The sequence below is a fragment of the Thermobia domestica genome, chromosome 2 (genome assembly GCF_964235325.1).
Source record: "Thermobia domestica chromosome 2, izTheDome1.hap1.1, whole genome shotgun sequence".
Lineage (NCBI taxonomy): Eukaryota > Metazoa > Arthropoda > Insecta > Zygentoma > Lepismatidae > Thermobia > Thermobia domestica.
Window position 1 is genome coordinate 108,952,182 of NC_137455.1, and position 16,014 is coordinate 108,968,195.

A 16,014-nucleotide genomic window follows, 5' to 3' on the forward strand; every position below is an offset into this window, starting at 1 on the left:
AGACCAGGAACTAGTCAACGCAACTGAGAACTGTCCGCATGTTCTCAGAGCGGTGACGTGAATACGTGCGTACTGGATATTCAAGTTCAACCGGCGAAATCTATTTCTGAGAATATGCGTAATTATGTCATAGAGTATAACAATGATGTAGAAGAAGAAAAAGAAGAAAGTAGAGAGACGCATGTAAAGACTATAGAGACACTCGAGAATGGGGATTGCGAAAATTGTAGACGTATAATTAGCACCACACATTTTGATAGTGAAGGAAACAACGACATTCGTCATCCTGAAATTATGTTGTTACAGAGAAATGGGGACAAAATTAAAATAAACAGGAAATTGTTTGATGAGACGAATGCGATCTTTAGAGACCTCTTAGATAGTTCAACCGAAAAACTACCCAATAATAATTTGGTAACACTTCCTGAGGTAGAAGTAGGTTTATTTAATAGTAAAATTCTGGCATTACTGGATAGTGGAGCTAGCATATCGGCTATTTCGTTGAAATGTTGGGAAGTAATACGTCAGCGAGACCCCCCACCAGCGTTCATCAAATCATCAAACATTAGAGTTAGTTCAGCGTTCGGTCGCTCCGTGGCGTCGATCATCGGCCAAGTATTGTTAGAACTTATTATTGCAGATAAGGAGTACTATACTTCGGCAATAATAGTGAAAGGGCTCAACCGTGAACTCATTTTGGGTTCACAGTTCTTTGTAGAGAGTAGGGCGATATTAGATTATGAGAAAAACGTCCTTTTGCTTAATCACCCCCACCATATAGAAGTTTCTTTTCGAGACATTGAAGTAGAGGAAGAAGACCTTTTCATAAGAAAATTATCCTGGGAGTTCGAAGAGGATGTGGTTGATTGTGAGAATCCCACAGTTAGTAGTATGTGCGTGTCGAGGAGAGGACCGCTGACTACGGAGCAGTTCGAGCGAGCGTCAGCAGGTGGAGGCCACCAGCAAGAGTTGGCTACCCTGCGCAGCTAGTTGGATGATGGGAAGTTCCCAACTGCAGCCGAACTTGCGAATGTTGTTTACTCGCCACAGGAATGGGCGAAGGTTCGAACCCAGGCTACACCCGACGATATCAGAGATCATGTCGAAAAGTATACGGATTTGAGTGGGGAGGAGAAGCAAAAGTTGTACGACGTGCTCTACAAACATCGACGCATATTTGATGAGAAGCCCGGTACCATTAGGGACTACTATCATTCCATTGAAGTGACCGATGACCGACCCATGAAGACAAGGATGTATCCTTACCCTCTTCGACACAGAACAGCTGTAACTAATACCATTAATCGTTGGTTGGCGTGGGGTATAATAAAGAAGCATCCCACTTCTTATCTTAGCCCACTGGTGATTGTTCCAAAGATAAATGGGACCTTAAGAACTTGCCTGGATGCGCGTAAGCTCGGTGCTATTACGCGCTCGGAATTCGACCAGCCAATCCCTGCACTGTGTACATTACGAGATTTATGTGAAAGGCGATGGTTTTCAAGTTTGGATGCAGTGGATTCATTTCAACAAATTCTCGTGGAAGAAAACAGCCAGAAATATTTAGGTTTCCTTCACGACGGAATTACATACGTATTTAAGAAGCTACCATTTGGGACCAAGCAGAGTTTAGCTTCATGTGTGCGTGCGATCAATTCCATTCTCGGGGATGAGTGTCGTGAATTTTGTGGCCATTATGTAGATGACGTGACCATATTGTCATTTTCTTTCGAAGAACACTTACGCCATCTTGATATTGTCTTAGGAAAGTTAAAAGTAGGCGGTCTCACCCTAAGACTGAAAAAGTGCCAATTTGCTCGCCGGAGAATTTCAATTCTTGGTTATGACCTCTCGCCTGCTGGAATTGAGAAGTCGCAGGAGAAACTGGAGAAAGTTATGGAGTTTCGTAAACCCAGAAATGTGAAAGAACTAAGGAGTTTTATTGGGTACTGTCAATTCTACAGAATATTCAGTACGCAGTATTCAGAAATATTGTATCCATTGTTTCAGTTGTTAAAGAAGGGAGTGAAATTTCAATGGTTGCCCTGTCATGACGTAGCGTTTCAAAAGATACGTGAAGTCTTCAGAGAAAAGGTAGTGCTGAAGAAGCCGCTCCCTGACAGACAACTTATTTTGGAATGCGACGCTTCCGACGTAAGTTGTTCGTCGCATCTTTATCAACTGGACGAAAATGGCGAGGTCCGTGTAATAGGGATGACGTCACGCATCTTCAATGCGGCAGAACGTAATTATGGGATTTCAGAGAAAGAGATGGCAGGTGTAATTGATGGCGTGTGCAAGTTTAAGCACTATTTGGCAGGCAATCACTTCAAAATCCGCAGCGACCATCAATCAATACGTTTTCTGCTGTTATGTAGGCTTACGTCGCAGCGTTTGATGCGTTGGGTACTAACTTTGAACATGCTTTCATTCGAGTTCGAGTATGTAAAGTCTAAGGACAACTTAAGTGATTACCACTCCAGGTACCCACCAAATACAGGGGTTCAATTTGATAAAGCTAAGAAACTAGTGTTGAATGAATCACTTATGACTATACTGACACACATTCCGAGTCAGTTAAGAGAACTGATTGCAGTGTTGCCAGAGCTGCAAACTTCTGACCCTGTATTTGGCGACGTCAAGAGAAAGCTGCAGAACCAGGAAAACTCAAGGAAAACCGCCAGCGAGAACCACCAGTACTTGCTCTCAAATGGACGGCTATGTAAACGTGACCGTTCTGGTCTACGGATTTGCATACCGGAAGTGCTTGTGCAGCCATTGTTGGAATATTACCACAATGAGCGAGGACATCTGTCTGCTAGCAAACTCGTACCGATGTTGACCGAATATTTTGTATGGCCGAAGATGAGGAGTGCCATAAAGAAGTTCTCAGCGTCCTGTGGTTTGTGCCAGAAAGCATCCCCCCTCACATGTATCGTTCGGGACCACTGAACCCTGTTTTAGTGAGTCGTCCTGGGTACATGGTATGCTTAGACTGGTTGGGGCCTCTCCCTGTGGGGGTAGGCAACGTGTCGTACATCCTTGTATGCGTGGATGCTTTCTCGAAGTTGATAGGACTGTATGCGTGCAGAAGGACCACCACAGACACAGCGTTGAAGAAGCTGAAGGAGTTCCTGAAACTGTGTCCGTCTGCCGAGATCATATTGACAGACAATGGGACACAGTTTTCAAGTGCCAAGTGGAAGAAGGAACTCTCGGACTTAAACCTTAAGCCCATCTATAGTACTCCGTACTATCCCCAAGGAAATATGGCTGAGGTGGGTGTGAAATCGACAGTGAGAATGTTACGAAAATTGTGCCATGACAAGCAGAAGGAATGGCCCAAACATCTTGAGAAAATCGAAAAGTGTCTCAACTCAAGCGTACATCTGTCGACTGGTTTAAGTCCATATCAAGTGCACCTGGGAGAATCACCATCGAGAGAATTAGCGAGATTATTCGAGATCCCAGAAGTTGAGAGACACAAGTCGTTACAGTATTATGTCGAGCTAGCAGCAAGAAATCTGAAGAAGTCAGCACAGCGAAGAAAGAAGGCCTTCGATAAACGTCGCGAGCCAGCGCGTTTCGAGGTTGGAGATTTGGTACTGGTGAGAGCTTTTCCCAAGTCTGACGCTTTCTCTGGCATAACGAAAAAGATGCTTCTCCTATACACGGGACCTTACATCACACTCTCCACAGCGCAGAATAATGTGTGCACTCTCGGCGATCCTGAGACGAGAGAAGTGATAATAAAGAGAAACGTGTTTCACCTGAAGAAATACGTACCGCGTGAAGCCACGCCTCCTCAGAACCCAGCTGACCTGATGACGTAGGAGAAGAAGGAAGTAAACACAGTACGTCATGCAGGAAGGACAGCTGAAGATGTATACACTCACAGACGCACCTCCTTACTTCTGGCAAACAAGAGAGTTGTTGCGCTGAGTGATAATATTGCAGAGAAATACTGCTAGATAATGCAGAGAGATAATTTTAGTATAATATGACAATTTATGATGTGATTATGACACGTTAGTGATTATGTTATATGTTATTAGTGTTAGGATATATTCATGTATAATTAGGGAAATTTTGTTTAAAGTATTGCATATACGGAATATGTATGTTATGTACGCAAAGTGTATCGGAACCTCTTCTGAGAAAATGCAACGATTAAGCTATTAACGGTTGCATTTCCTTAGGAGGGGAATAATGTGAACGGCACATGAACTGTGTTTCGATTTGTTTTACATAATTAATTTTTGCGAGAATGTATGAATATTTTTACCATTTAATTAGGGATTTGCATATGAAGTTTAATGGAATTTGCATACGTATCAGCAGGAGCATGTATCTTTTATTGGTATTTTTATGTATATATATTGTTTATTTTGAATATGTAATTTGAACATTAACTAACATCGGATTGGAGCAATGATATTTTAATAATATTTAATATTGATTTCGAAGAAGACAGAACATTCTATAGTTTAGATACGTTTTTTTTCTGGCAGAGAAGCAGTGAAGGCCTTACAAAAAAAACTTAAAGAAAGCTTGTATTCCTAACGGAGCCTTGGTCTCCCACGTCGTGGGAAGATATAGGAATCAAGGTAACCATCTTTATATGGGTAGAATTCCTATGAGCTCCAATGTTCGCATATATGGATAGCTAGTCTCACTTCATAGGATAGTTGTAGATAGGAGCATACACTGCCACTACAGCGACACAGAGTCCGCAAATACAATGCTCTCCAAAGTAATAAAATTTTTAGCGTATCTATGAGAGAATCCAGGATACAAAGAGGTGCTAGTTTTTCAAGACACACCTACTTTTAGCATGTTAGTCTCTAGAAGCGTCCCTTGGTCAACGAACTACCGTCAGAGAAAGGGAAGTTGACAAATTCAAACTTGTGGACGAGTCCACTTGAGTCATAGTGATAGTCGTTTAGAGCTCTGTTTGTAGTAGTACAGTGACATCCGCAAGATGTCTCTGTTAAAAGATTGCTTCGTCTGCTCCGCTGATACATGATTTGTTATGATAGTATGTGCAATGTTATGTATTTTGGTTATGTAAATAAACTTTCTGGGTGTTCCCGTAGTTTTAGATATATTTAGCTCGATATATATTTTGATTACTACAAATGGCTTGTACTAATGTCAGTTGTGGGCCTAGTTGATGGTTGTGGGAAGTATTCAAAAGACGAACACACACCTCAGTTTTTTTTTAAAACATTGACGAAATTCCCTACTGTTGCAAGAGAGAAGAGAACTCTCAAATAGTTTTATTAAGATTATTTTGCTGTGTTAGGCTACGACAGCCTTGGTTAGGGTTCATTTAATATGTTAGCATCGTGTGTAGCTTATTTAAATTGTGTAATTAATATGAGTTATCAAATAATAAGCAAAATCCTTCAATGCATCAGTTTCAGTAATTTGCAATATTCAATGTCACTTGAACAAACAGTTCCGGGTGTCGCCACTAGGTGGTATCACCTGTCAAGTTGTGTACGTCAACCTGAAATGAAATGAAATGAAATCTTTAAGTTTTACGTCCCACGGTTATGCCGGTTAGGCTAAAGGAGACGGTGATAATGAGAGATGAGTGAAATGGTGGAATGAAGAAAGTGGGAGGAAACGGGAGAACCCCGAGAAAACCCACGAGCACGGTGTTTGTCCACCACAAAGTTCACTTGGCGGGGGCTGGGATCGAACCCGGGACCCCAAGCACCAGAGGTGAACGCTCTACGTCAACCTGTCAAGTGACCAAGTGTAAATAATTTTGGTGTTTATTTTAATTTTTCTATTAAATACAGCACAGTGTGAGTGAGTGTCATACACTAAATGAAAGCTTGATAAATAAGCTATCAAACACACATAGTGACTATTAATGATGTAATTGAAGTGAGTTACAAATTGCAAAAGAATATGAAAAAGTGTTGACTACCGAAATATCTAGGTCATGGGAAGCCTACAGGTGAGTGACATACCTCCCACACCTATTTCGAGTGAAGCGGGCTATAATGGTTTGGCCCAACCCAAAGTTGGAGCGAACAATGAACCTGGAGGTAAATAAAACATTACGGGACACATCCAGAAAGACAGTTGCTTCTTGGATCGTGAATCGTGTACATCGGACACGAAATTCGGAGTTGTTGTTTTAACCGCCAGTTATTTGAAATCTGATAATCGACATTAGTCGCGGTCAGCCTTGTGTTGAAAATGACAGTGAGTTAATTTCAAAGCATATACATAGTGCGTGTGTTTTATTAAATGAGCACTAAAAGCTAAGTTACCGCCAGTTTATCTTCGTTAACGCTGAACTCATATTCTTGTGGTGGAATGAGAGCGTAGGAGGTACTGCTAACATTTACCAAAGTGCGGTTTGCGGAAATGTCTGCAAGGTGATTTTATATTAATTGAAACAGGTGCAAAGGGTTACGAGTGTGAAGAGACAATGCTTCCACGTATATTTTGTGAAGTGCTTCGCACAAGTTTTAACTTTTGCAGTTTTACGTCATACGCCGTATCACCTGTTAATGTTGTTTGCAGTTAGGTACAGTATTGGTAAAGACAAACTCTGTGCCTGACGCTTTAGGCAAGCACCAATACTAAAATACCGTTCAGTGTATTTAAATGCCGTTTAATACAAGAGACTGAGCCTTTACACTTGTATAAATTAGGCGCGTTTAGTGTCATATAATTTCAGTGCGCCATATAATGGAAGGCTAGTGTGAACTTTCAGCAGATATTCAGCTATTTCACTAGTCCCATCGCACAGAGGTCTACCACAGAACCGCCGCTAATGCAGCAGAACTCCAAAGTTAGAGGGAGTACGACTGGTGGAAGAGTATAGCAGCACGACAGGAGAAGACGGAGAATGGTCGCCGAAAACGGAAGAAATACTACAAGGAAGTGTATACAATAGTGAAAGGCAGAGACACTGCAAGTGAGAAGATATTGGCGCAACAACAAAACCGTGCACGAACAATTAAAAATGAGAGCTCAGAAAGTGTGATAAAAATTTCAAAGAGAAATATTTTTATTAATTTTTTTTAGGTCTCATTGTGAGACCGTGCGCGCGCGTGTGCTTCTGTACATCACAATATTTTGTGCATCTGATATATTGAAGTGGTGCATTAAAAGGATAACCACTGGAATTTTGAACTTCTTTTCTTGAATGCAGTATGGCCGTGAGGTATGTGTTACCCTTTTTGTCTCTTTGTTTCCTTTTTAGGCCAGAAGCTGGGTCTATCAATGGATTGTGAAAGCGATATGCGTATCTTGGGTATCTTTCACATGCAGGATGGGTGTTAAAACCACAGATTACCTGAAAACTAGAGTTTCATGCTAAAGAGAATCTTGTTTTGCTTTTCAAAATTTAATTTGATTCAACTTAAGACTCTACCGACTGAACTAAATTTAGTAAATTAACTTTGTGACTGGAGGTTGCATTAATTTAAAGTAATTTTCAGAGTACATATAAAGTCTCCTCCAACATTTCCATTCTAGCATAGTAATTAGATTTTGTTAATTTTATTCATATTATGCAGTCTTCCTTCCTCCCGTTCACAACTCTTGACTGACATCTTTCATAGGTCATTAATCTTTGCGAATCGATTCTGATGCACTTTTTTGTCACAGATTTGTTACCTTTTGTGCCACAGCTTTTCTGTTATCCTTTCAGAAGCTGTACCGTCGTTTCTGTGGTTTGGAAGACATGCAGGATTTTATGCAGTGTTGCAACCCAAAGACAGTTCGTTTTATAGATCTCGGAAACGGCTCGAGATATTGATTCCTCACAGACGCCATTGGAATTGCTGCACTACAGGAAGACTTTCTGTTCACATTTCCGTATTATATCAAATGGGACTTCTTTCTACGACCACTCTAACATGTGCCCTGTTTTGGGTGAATTCTGTATCAAGCTTGTTAGTTACTGGATGCTGTACACACTGTGGTTTAATCTCTACTGTACATTTGTTCCTTCTGCAGTCTTGTTGTTATTGTACACTTGTTCGTTACTCTGTACGGACCTCATAATTTCTCAACTTTAGAGCCTCGTATCTCCCTTAGTTGATAGCAGTGATAACCCATCTTTTGCTTATTTTCTTTCACGTTTTATGTCAATTGTTTTAATGCTATAAAATAGTGTACGTTTTATTTGAATAACTATAAGTTTGTGTTGGGGCGGCAACACTGCTTGTGTGACACTACTGCCATATTCTTGGCCACGTGTTCCCCTCTCGTAGGTATCAGGTTACCTGGACAAATTTTACATTTTATGCCTTTGTCCTGCGTTTTTGGGGTACAATTCGGCATAGCCTCATCCGATCACTGTGTGGTATATGTATTATACGTAGCGGGTAAACAAGACATTTCCACACCGAGTGAATGTTACCACGATGATTATCGATCCGCAATTAGTCAAGGTACCAGTTTTCATAAATATCTGTCACTATTCGCATACGTTCCTTGTAAGCTACGTCATTTGATTGTTTTGTTAACAATATGTGAGAAATCAGTTGCTCTAATTTTTAGAAAAATCGCACTAACCTATAAAAATATGTTAAATGTCGAGGACAATAATTTATTTTACTTATTTTAAAAAAAAAATAGAAAGAAATCGCTGTATGAAGGAAATAAAAACGCATAATATAAAATGTGCCAGCAAAACAAAAAACTTAAGGAAGAAACGTAAAATGTGGTAAACCTAGTCAAGCAGCGGCATTGCAGATTTTGCTTGGGTGAGGGGGAGAAAAATCCTAGATGCCAGTAATTTTCAGGATTTTCATTGGTATATTACGTATTATCTTATGGATTAAATTCTATACAAATGTCAACAAAGGAGTCAATTGTCCCCCTTGGAGCCCCAAATGACGCCTCTGGCCTAGCTTTAACATAAGAAAAAAATAAATTTTGTGAAGAATCATAATGATGGAGAAATTTATAAAGTAAGTAGTAAGATCCTCTATCATGAAAAAAAAATCCTCCATTTCTTTTCTTAACCAAGTCTTTATTATACTTTGTACTTTCAGCTGCATTTACAACACAGTTAGGATTTGATTTAACTTCATTTTGCGTTTAGTATCCCTTTCAGCAGAATGTGGGATCCGAAGTACATAAACCCCCACTAAGAACCAAAAAATGTGACAAAAATCCAACCCCCAAACTTGATATCCCATAACTCGATAACTGAAATCATACACACTATAATATTTTACATACTAAGGTAGTCCAGCATGCCAAATTTGGTCAAGATCGGATGAAAGTCATATTTATTTATTGAAACAGAACACAACAGGTATTATACCCAATAACAGTGTTCATCTTTCATGAAATAATATATTTACAATTTCCCTTTTAAACCTTGTGAGGCAATCAGCATAAATATCTATATTATTTGTCTTTTTTAAGAGTGTTGTATGTTGCATTAATCCTCCATGTTGGCGACTTATTTAGGATATTCGTCCTTGCTTTTGCACAATAAAAGAAGTTATAGTTTTCTGGACGTGTTTTACTATCTGGTACGTTTATTTGAAAGCTCAAAAGCAATTCGTTGTAGTCTAGGTTATTATTAAGTATATTACATAAAAATATCATGTCAGATATCGTTCTTCTTTGTTTGAGGGTTAGAGTTTCAAAATTCCTATTTAATGAATTAGAGTTTTCAGTTCTTGGGAAAATGTTTGTTTCCTTATATACAAGATATCTAAGAAATTTGGACTGGATTTTTTCTATTTTTAGTGAGTTAATTTTTGTATCTGGGTTCCATACAACCATCGCATATTCGAGTTTGGATCGAACGTAAGTTCGATACAATTTTTGAAGCGTGGCAGGTTTACGAAACTCCCTACTAATTCTTAATAAACCCAAGATTTCTGTTCGCTTCATTTACTATGTTATCAATATGAGGTTCAAATGTAAATTTCGTATCATACATTTCTCCTAAATCATTGACAGTACTTACAAGGGTAGTTGAGTCTCATTAATCGAATATTTAAATTGCACTTTTTTTTTTACGTTTTGTAAAACTCATGATTTTACATTTACTAATATTTACATTCAATAAATTACTTTGACACCATTTCACTACTGAATTTATATCTTGTTAAGTTGATTACAGTCATTTAAGGAATTTATGCATCTAAAAAGTTTGAGATCATCGGCATACAACAATTTGTGGGAATACGTTATACATCTAGAAAGATCATTTACAAATATTACAAATAGTAGAGGACCCAAATTTGACCTTTGTGAACACCAGATAGTTGCAAGTATTCGGCTGACTTGTAGCCCTTATAAACAACGAACTGCCTTCGGTCTCTCAAATACGACTCGAACAGGCCAATTTACTCTGCGGAGAAGTTAAATTGACAAAGTTTCTCTATTAGTACCTTGTGATTTACTCTATCAAATGCTTTCGTAAAATCGGTGTAGATAATATCTACTTGACCACCTTGATCTAGGATGTTTGCTATAAACTTGTTAAGAATACTGAGATTTGTGACTGTCGATCTACCCTGGACGAAACCATGCTGGTATTCTGAAATTGATAGTTTTATGTGATTTTCAATCCGTTTATAAAGAATAGATTCAAACACTTTAGCAAAAGTACTCAATATTAATACAGGCCTATCCATCGATGCACCAACTTACATTATCCTACCTCAATTTTTGTTTTATCTTTAACCTTCAATCTTTTTGTGGTTTATAAACCCTGAATGTATTATCTGAAAAACCCTGTATAACCATAGATTATGGAGTTGTTCGTTAACCTATGGTACAGCTGAACCAGTTCATAGCATAGCTCTGACAAAACTGGAGAACGGTACATTAAGACAATCATATATTATTTTTATTGTTAATTTACATGCAAGGTATGAACTAAAGTTTTGTCTTAATTCGACAAATATTAATCGCAAAATCTTAATTTAATGGACCGTTCGAAACATGATATACATATAATGTTCTGCTGTAAATAGCAAAGCACTCTCTAACAGACGTGTCATAAATTGAACAATGTGTATACTACAGGTACAATACATATTACCTATCATGCTTTACACATAAAACTCTTTATAGTCTACTATGAGTCACTCTTTCAGAGAGGTACATAAAATACTATTTTCCACTCACCGTCTTTGGCGCGTAATAGGGTGAAAGCTTAAAGAGTAATATTGTATACTGGACATCTAGTATTTAAAATAATATCGGAAGGTAAACTAATGCACCCTACCTTGGTATATCTTCCATGACGCTTCTTGTACCGATCTTGAATGTTTAAGGATGCAGAGCAAAAGTGCCATTGCTTCTTCACCAACTGGGAAAGCCTGTCTCATAACAAGAAGAGATTCGTACAGCATACGCTCTCTCGCCACTGCAAAATAAATATGTACATCACATCAGAAAATAACTAGCATACTATACATTCTAATAAAGTTTCAGAATATAGCCTATAATTTCTAATCATACAATCAGGGGCGGATCCAGGACGAACTTCTGGGGGGGGGGTTGTAATACTGCTACTTAGAGCTACTTTTAAGAGCTCTGAACTCTGGGATGGGTATAATTATATATATAGAAAAAGAAAGTTTCCTCTTCTGGGGGGCGATCGCCAAGATCGTCGCCCCTGGATCCAACCCTGAATACAATCAAAATATTACTTATATAATTACTTCGGATAGAGTTACCAGTAAAATTCATATAACGTAAACTTGTGCTGCTATTTAGGGGTAACAGTCAAGTGAATTTAGAGTGGTTCATCAGTCTATATTTTGTGGACTATCGACGATAGCCCAGAACATTGTAGAAGAAAGTTACTGTAACAATCACTTATAAACTCATTATATTATTAAGTTTACAGTTCTTTTAATAGCAAAAGTTTATTTATTTATTTATTTATTTATTGCAAACATTATATTTTAAGATCCAGCCGTTATTACCTTTGTATGCAAGCCGTATCCGTTTCGCCTTCTTACGAGACTCGTGACATGGCAACGCTATAGAAATCGCTGGCTAGTGTCAACAGCAAGAATCGCATCATTTGTATTGTCTGTCAAACAAATAAATGCATGTTTTCCGCAGGATAGTATCTTGTCCCTTGTGGCTATGAAAATAAAATACTACACATTACCCCATATCATACCGCCAGTAGCTCAAGTTCACGGAGTCCTCAGATCGATTCCCCCTGAAAACATACTTTTTATTTTCTTTACAACAATAGAAGTTTTTTAAAAATTATCCAGTCATCCGAGAAAAGGAAATTGTGTAGAAACACAACATTTCACTTTTGTATTCACATTATCGCGAAGAAATATGATCATTTCTTGCAGTTCAAACTTTAGACAATAAGTTAGTGAATAATGTTTTTCGGTCTTTTTATAAACAATGTCCAGTGTGTTGTCGGCAGAGCTCTACACTGTAGACCTTGAAGTCGCAAGTTTCTGAGGAAAACAGTGTCCATTTATTATTATTATTATTATTATTATTATTATTATTATTATTATTATTATTATTATTATTATTATTATTATTATTATTATTATTATTATTTAGTATAATGTCAAAAGAAGGAAAGAAAAAGACACATAGTCGAAGCTATTGATACGAACAGAAGAGATATACTTTATCTCAGATTCTTTTTAGGTTTACACATGAACGTAATAATATTATTACATTTATGAATTGCCAGATAGAATTATTTATGAGAACAAGAAATGTAGTATAAATATTTATTAGCTGGTAGCGGTAATGAATTTTGTTTTGCCCTTCTTCTAGATAGGTTGAGTTGATATTGAGTTTAACGTCCTTTTCAGGAGCAAGGCTATATGAGACGGGACCTACTGATTAACGTGGAATACGAACCACATGAGCTCCTGCCGAGAATCGAACCCGAGTCTTTTTCTAGATAGGAAGGTGAGGTGACACCTTGAATAGAATCGTTCTTGTGACTAGAGTTGTAACTTCGATCACTATTTGTAATTTGTGTTATTCCTTTAATACTTTATCAACGTTGCATGTAGCGTTAAATTTAATAATAACTTGTTGGCGAAATCACGTTTAAAATTTGAAGACCGAGTTAGTTGTGTAAATTCGCACACAGATCGAGGTAATGAAGCCAAACTAATGTGCGTATGTCTCTTGAACAAGGAAATCAGTTTTTCTGCTCTGGCCATCACCCCTCGTACAGTATTCGATAGCAAGGTGGTCTGAAAAACTTGTAGCCCACGGATTGATTCCCGCGCAGAACCATTTTTAATTCTTGATCACAAACAGAAAAGTAAAAAAAACGAATCAAGACACATGAAGTTTAGAGCTAACAAGTAAGACCGAACCAAAGATATGGATCATTACGTGATTTGTTTAAGTATAATAAAATGGAGGAAAGTTGTTTTGTCTGTGTCTAGGAATGGAGTATAAATAAAAGAAGAAACTCCACTTTTGTCCAGAATTTCTGTCACATGTCTTTCAAAATTACATAAATAGAAATAACTCCTTCTTTTGATAAAAAATGTTAAATGTCTTCTTAGAAATATGCAGAAAAGGAAACCACATATTTCCAAAAAATATATATCTAAAAAATTAAGAAATAAAGAAGTTATAACTAATAAAAGAAGTTTCCGAAACTCATCGTCAAATTCTAAGTTCCAGTTTCGTAAGCGTGGCAAACGCGCAACGATATTTACAGAGAGAGAGAGAGGGAGTCTTATGCTTTATTAGAAATACAACGTAACTCTTTCATAATGTTAGTACAGCTCTAATAATAATAGATATTAAACATTTTATACGTAAAAAAAAAACAAATAAAAGGAAATAAGCCATAAAATATGCGAAACGATCAGGCAGTTTGTGGCAGTGATTTTCTAATATGCGTTTACTATGAGAAAGAACCTTAACATATCTTCGTAGAGTAGATGGTTAGCGCACGCTCCCCGAATATTTTGTTTTTATCCACGATCATCAGTTCGAATCCCATACCCTACGCTGCCTTTTTTGTTTTAAGAAAAGCTTAATTCCATCAATTTCTTAAACAGCAATGTTTTGTTATAATAATGTTGCTTAGTATATCGTCTTCATTCTAGTTTATTTGAATATCTCCAAATAATTCAGAATTACGTCCTTTAAATAAAGTATTACCATTATCAAGAATTTTATAAAAAGAGGATAATTCATTCCTAATCGTTATCCTAACTTTAAGGGGAAGTATTTGAAATAGTAATTAACATATGACTAAACTTTAATAAAACATTTACTCCGAATAATCTCTGCAAGTAATTTGTAGAAAACGGACAGAAATAGTGAACATGAACTCTTAATTGCCCATTAAAACTGTAGTAGCGATGGTTCTAAACCCAAGTAGAAAATAGCACTCTTTGCTTCATGAAAATAATAAACATTTTACAAAAATAATAATCTTTTGGCTGTATCGTAAATCTTTTAATAAATAAATAAATAAAATACATGTTATGAATAATTTAATCACCATGACTCAATAGCTGATTGCAAGGGTGAAGATAATGAATATTACTACAAACTGTTACAAAGCTAGAGGCCGCAGCGGCCCAGTGGAAACCGGTGGGCGTAGCTGAAAAGCCTGAGGTGTCAGACTGTAGTGTTGTCAACGGCTTGAGGGGCTCGGCTCACGGCCCAGTCACCACCGAGCCGAACCGAGAAGTGAGCCGAGCCCACACCTCACCCTACCGAGCCGGCTCGAGTCCTCGGCTCAGTTGGACCAAACCGAGCCGAACGAATGGCTCACCCCCGCGTAGCCGCCTCGAGCCAACGGCTCACCTGAGCCTAACTGAGCCGATGGTTTATTTCAACGGAACCGCTCGAGTCGTTGACTACACTACAGTCTAACACCTCCGCTACTCAGCTACACCCTCCGGCTTCCACTGGGCCACTTGCAGTCCCTAGCATAGTAACAGTTTGTAGTAATATTCAATATCTTCACCCTCGCAATCAACTATCGAGTCACGGTGATTAAATGATACATAATATGTATTTTATTTATTTATTTATTAAAAGATTTACGATACAGCCAAAAGATTATTATTTTTGTAAAATGTTTATTATTTTCATGAAGCAAAGAGTGCTATTTTCTACTTGGGTTTAGAACTATCGCTACTACACTTTTAACAACTAGTAGTTTATGTTCACTATTTCTGTCCGTTTTCTACAAATTACCTGCAGAGACTATTTGGAGTAAATGTTTTATTTTAGTAATGTTTCATTAAAGTTTAGTCATATTTAATTACTATTTCAAATATTTATAAGTTTCCCATTAAAGTTTGGATAATGATTAGGAATGGATTATCCTCTTTTTATAAAATTCTTGATAGTGGTAATACTTTATTTAAAGGACGCAATTCTGAATTATTTGGAGATATTCAAATAAACTAGAATGAAGACGATATACTAAGCAACATTATTATAACAAAACATTGCTGTTTAAGAAATTGATGGAATTAAGCTTTTCTTAAAACAAAAAAGGCAGCGTAGGGTATGGGATTCGAACTGATGATCGTGGATAAAAACAAAATATTCGGGGAGCGTGCGCTAACCATCTACTCTACGAAGATATGTTAAGGTTCTTTCTCATAGTAAACGCATATTAGAAAATCACTGCCACAAACTGCCTGATCGTTTCGCATATTTTATGGCTTATTTCCTTTTATTTGTTTTTTTTACGTATAAAATGTTTAATATCTATTATTATTAGAGCTGTACTAACATTATGAAAGAGTTACGTTGTATTTCTAATAAAGCATAAAACTCCTCTCTCTCTGTAAATATCGTTGCGCGTTTGCCATGCTTACGAAACTGGAACTTAGAATTTGACGACGAGTTTCGGAGATTTCTTTTATTAATTATAACTTCTTTATTTCTTAATTTTTTAGAGAAATATTTTTTTGTAAATATATGGTTTCCTTTTTCTGCATATTTCTAAGAAGACATTTAACATTTTCTATCAAAAGAAAGGGTTATTTCTATTTATGTAATTTTGAAAGACATGTG

At 37.3% G+C, this 16,014-nt stretch overlaps 1 protein-coding gene across 1 annotated transcript in view; it reads right to left on the reverse strand.

Annotated features, from left to right (window-relative positions):
• The window catches only part of LOC145674622 (uncharacterized), an 86,338-nt gene that overhangs the window by 17,606 nt on the left and 52,718 nt on the right, over positions 1-16,014 (reverse strand). The window contains exon 2 of the mRNA XM_081744839.1: positions 11,234-11,374. Coding sequence (XP_081600965.1) covers positions 11,234-11,374 — 141 coding nt within the window. The remainder of the gene's footprint in view (positions 1-11,233; positions 11,375-16,014) is intronic.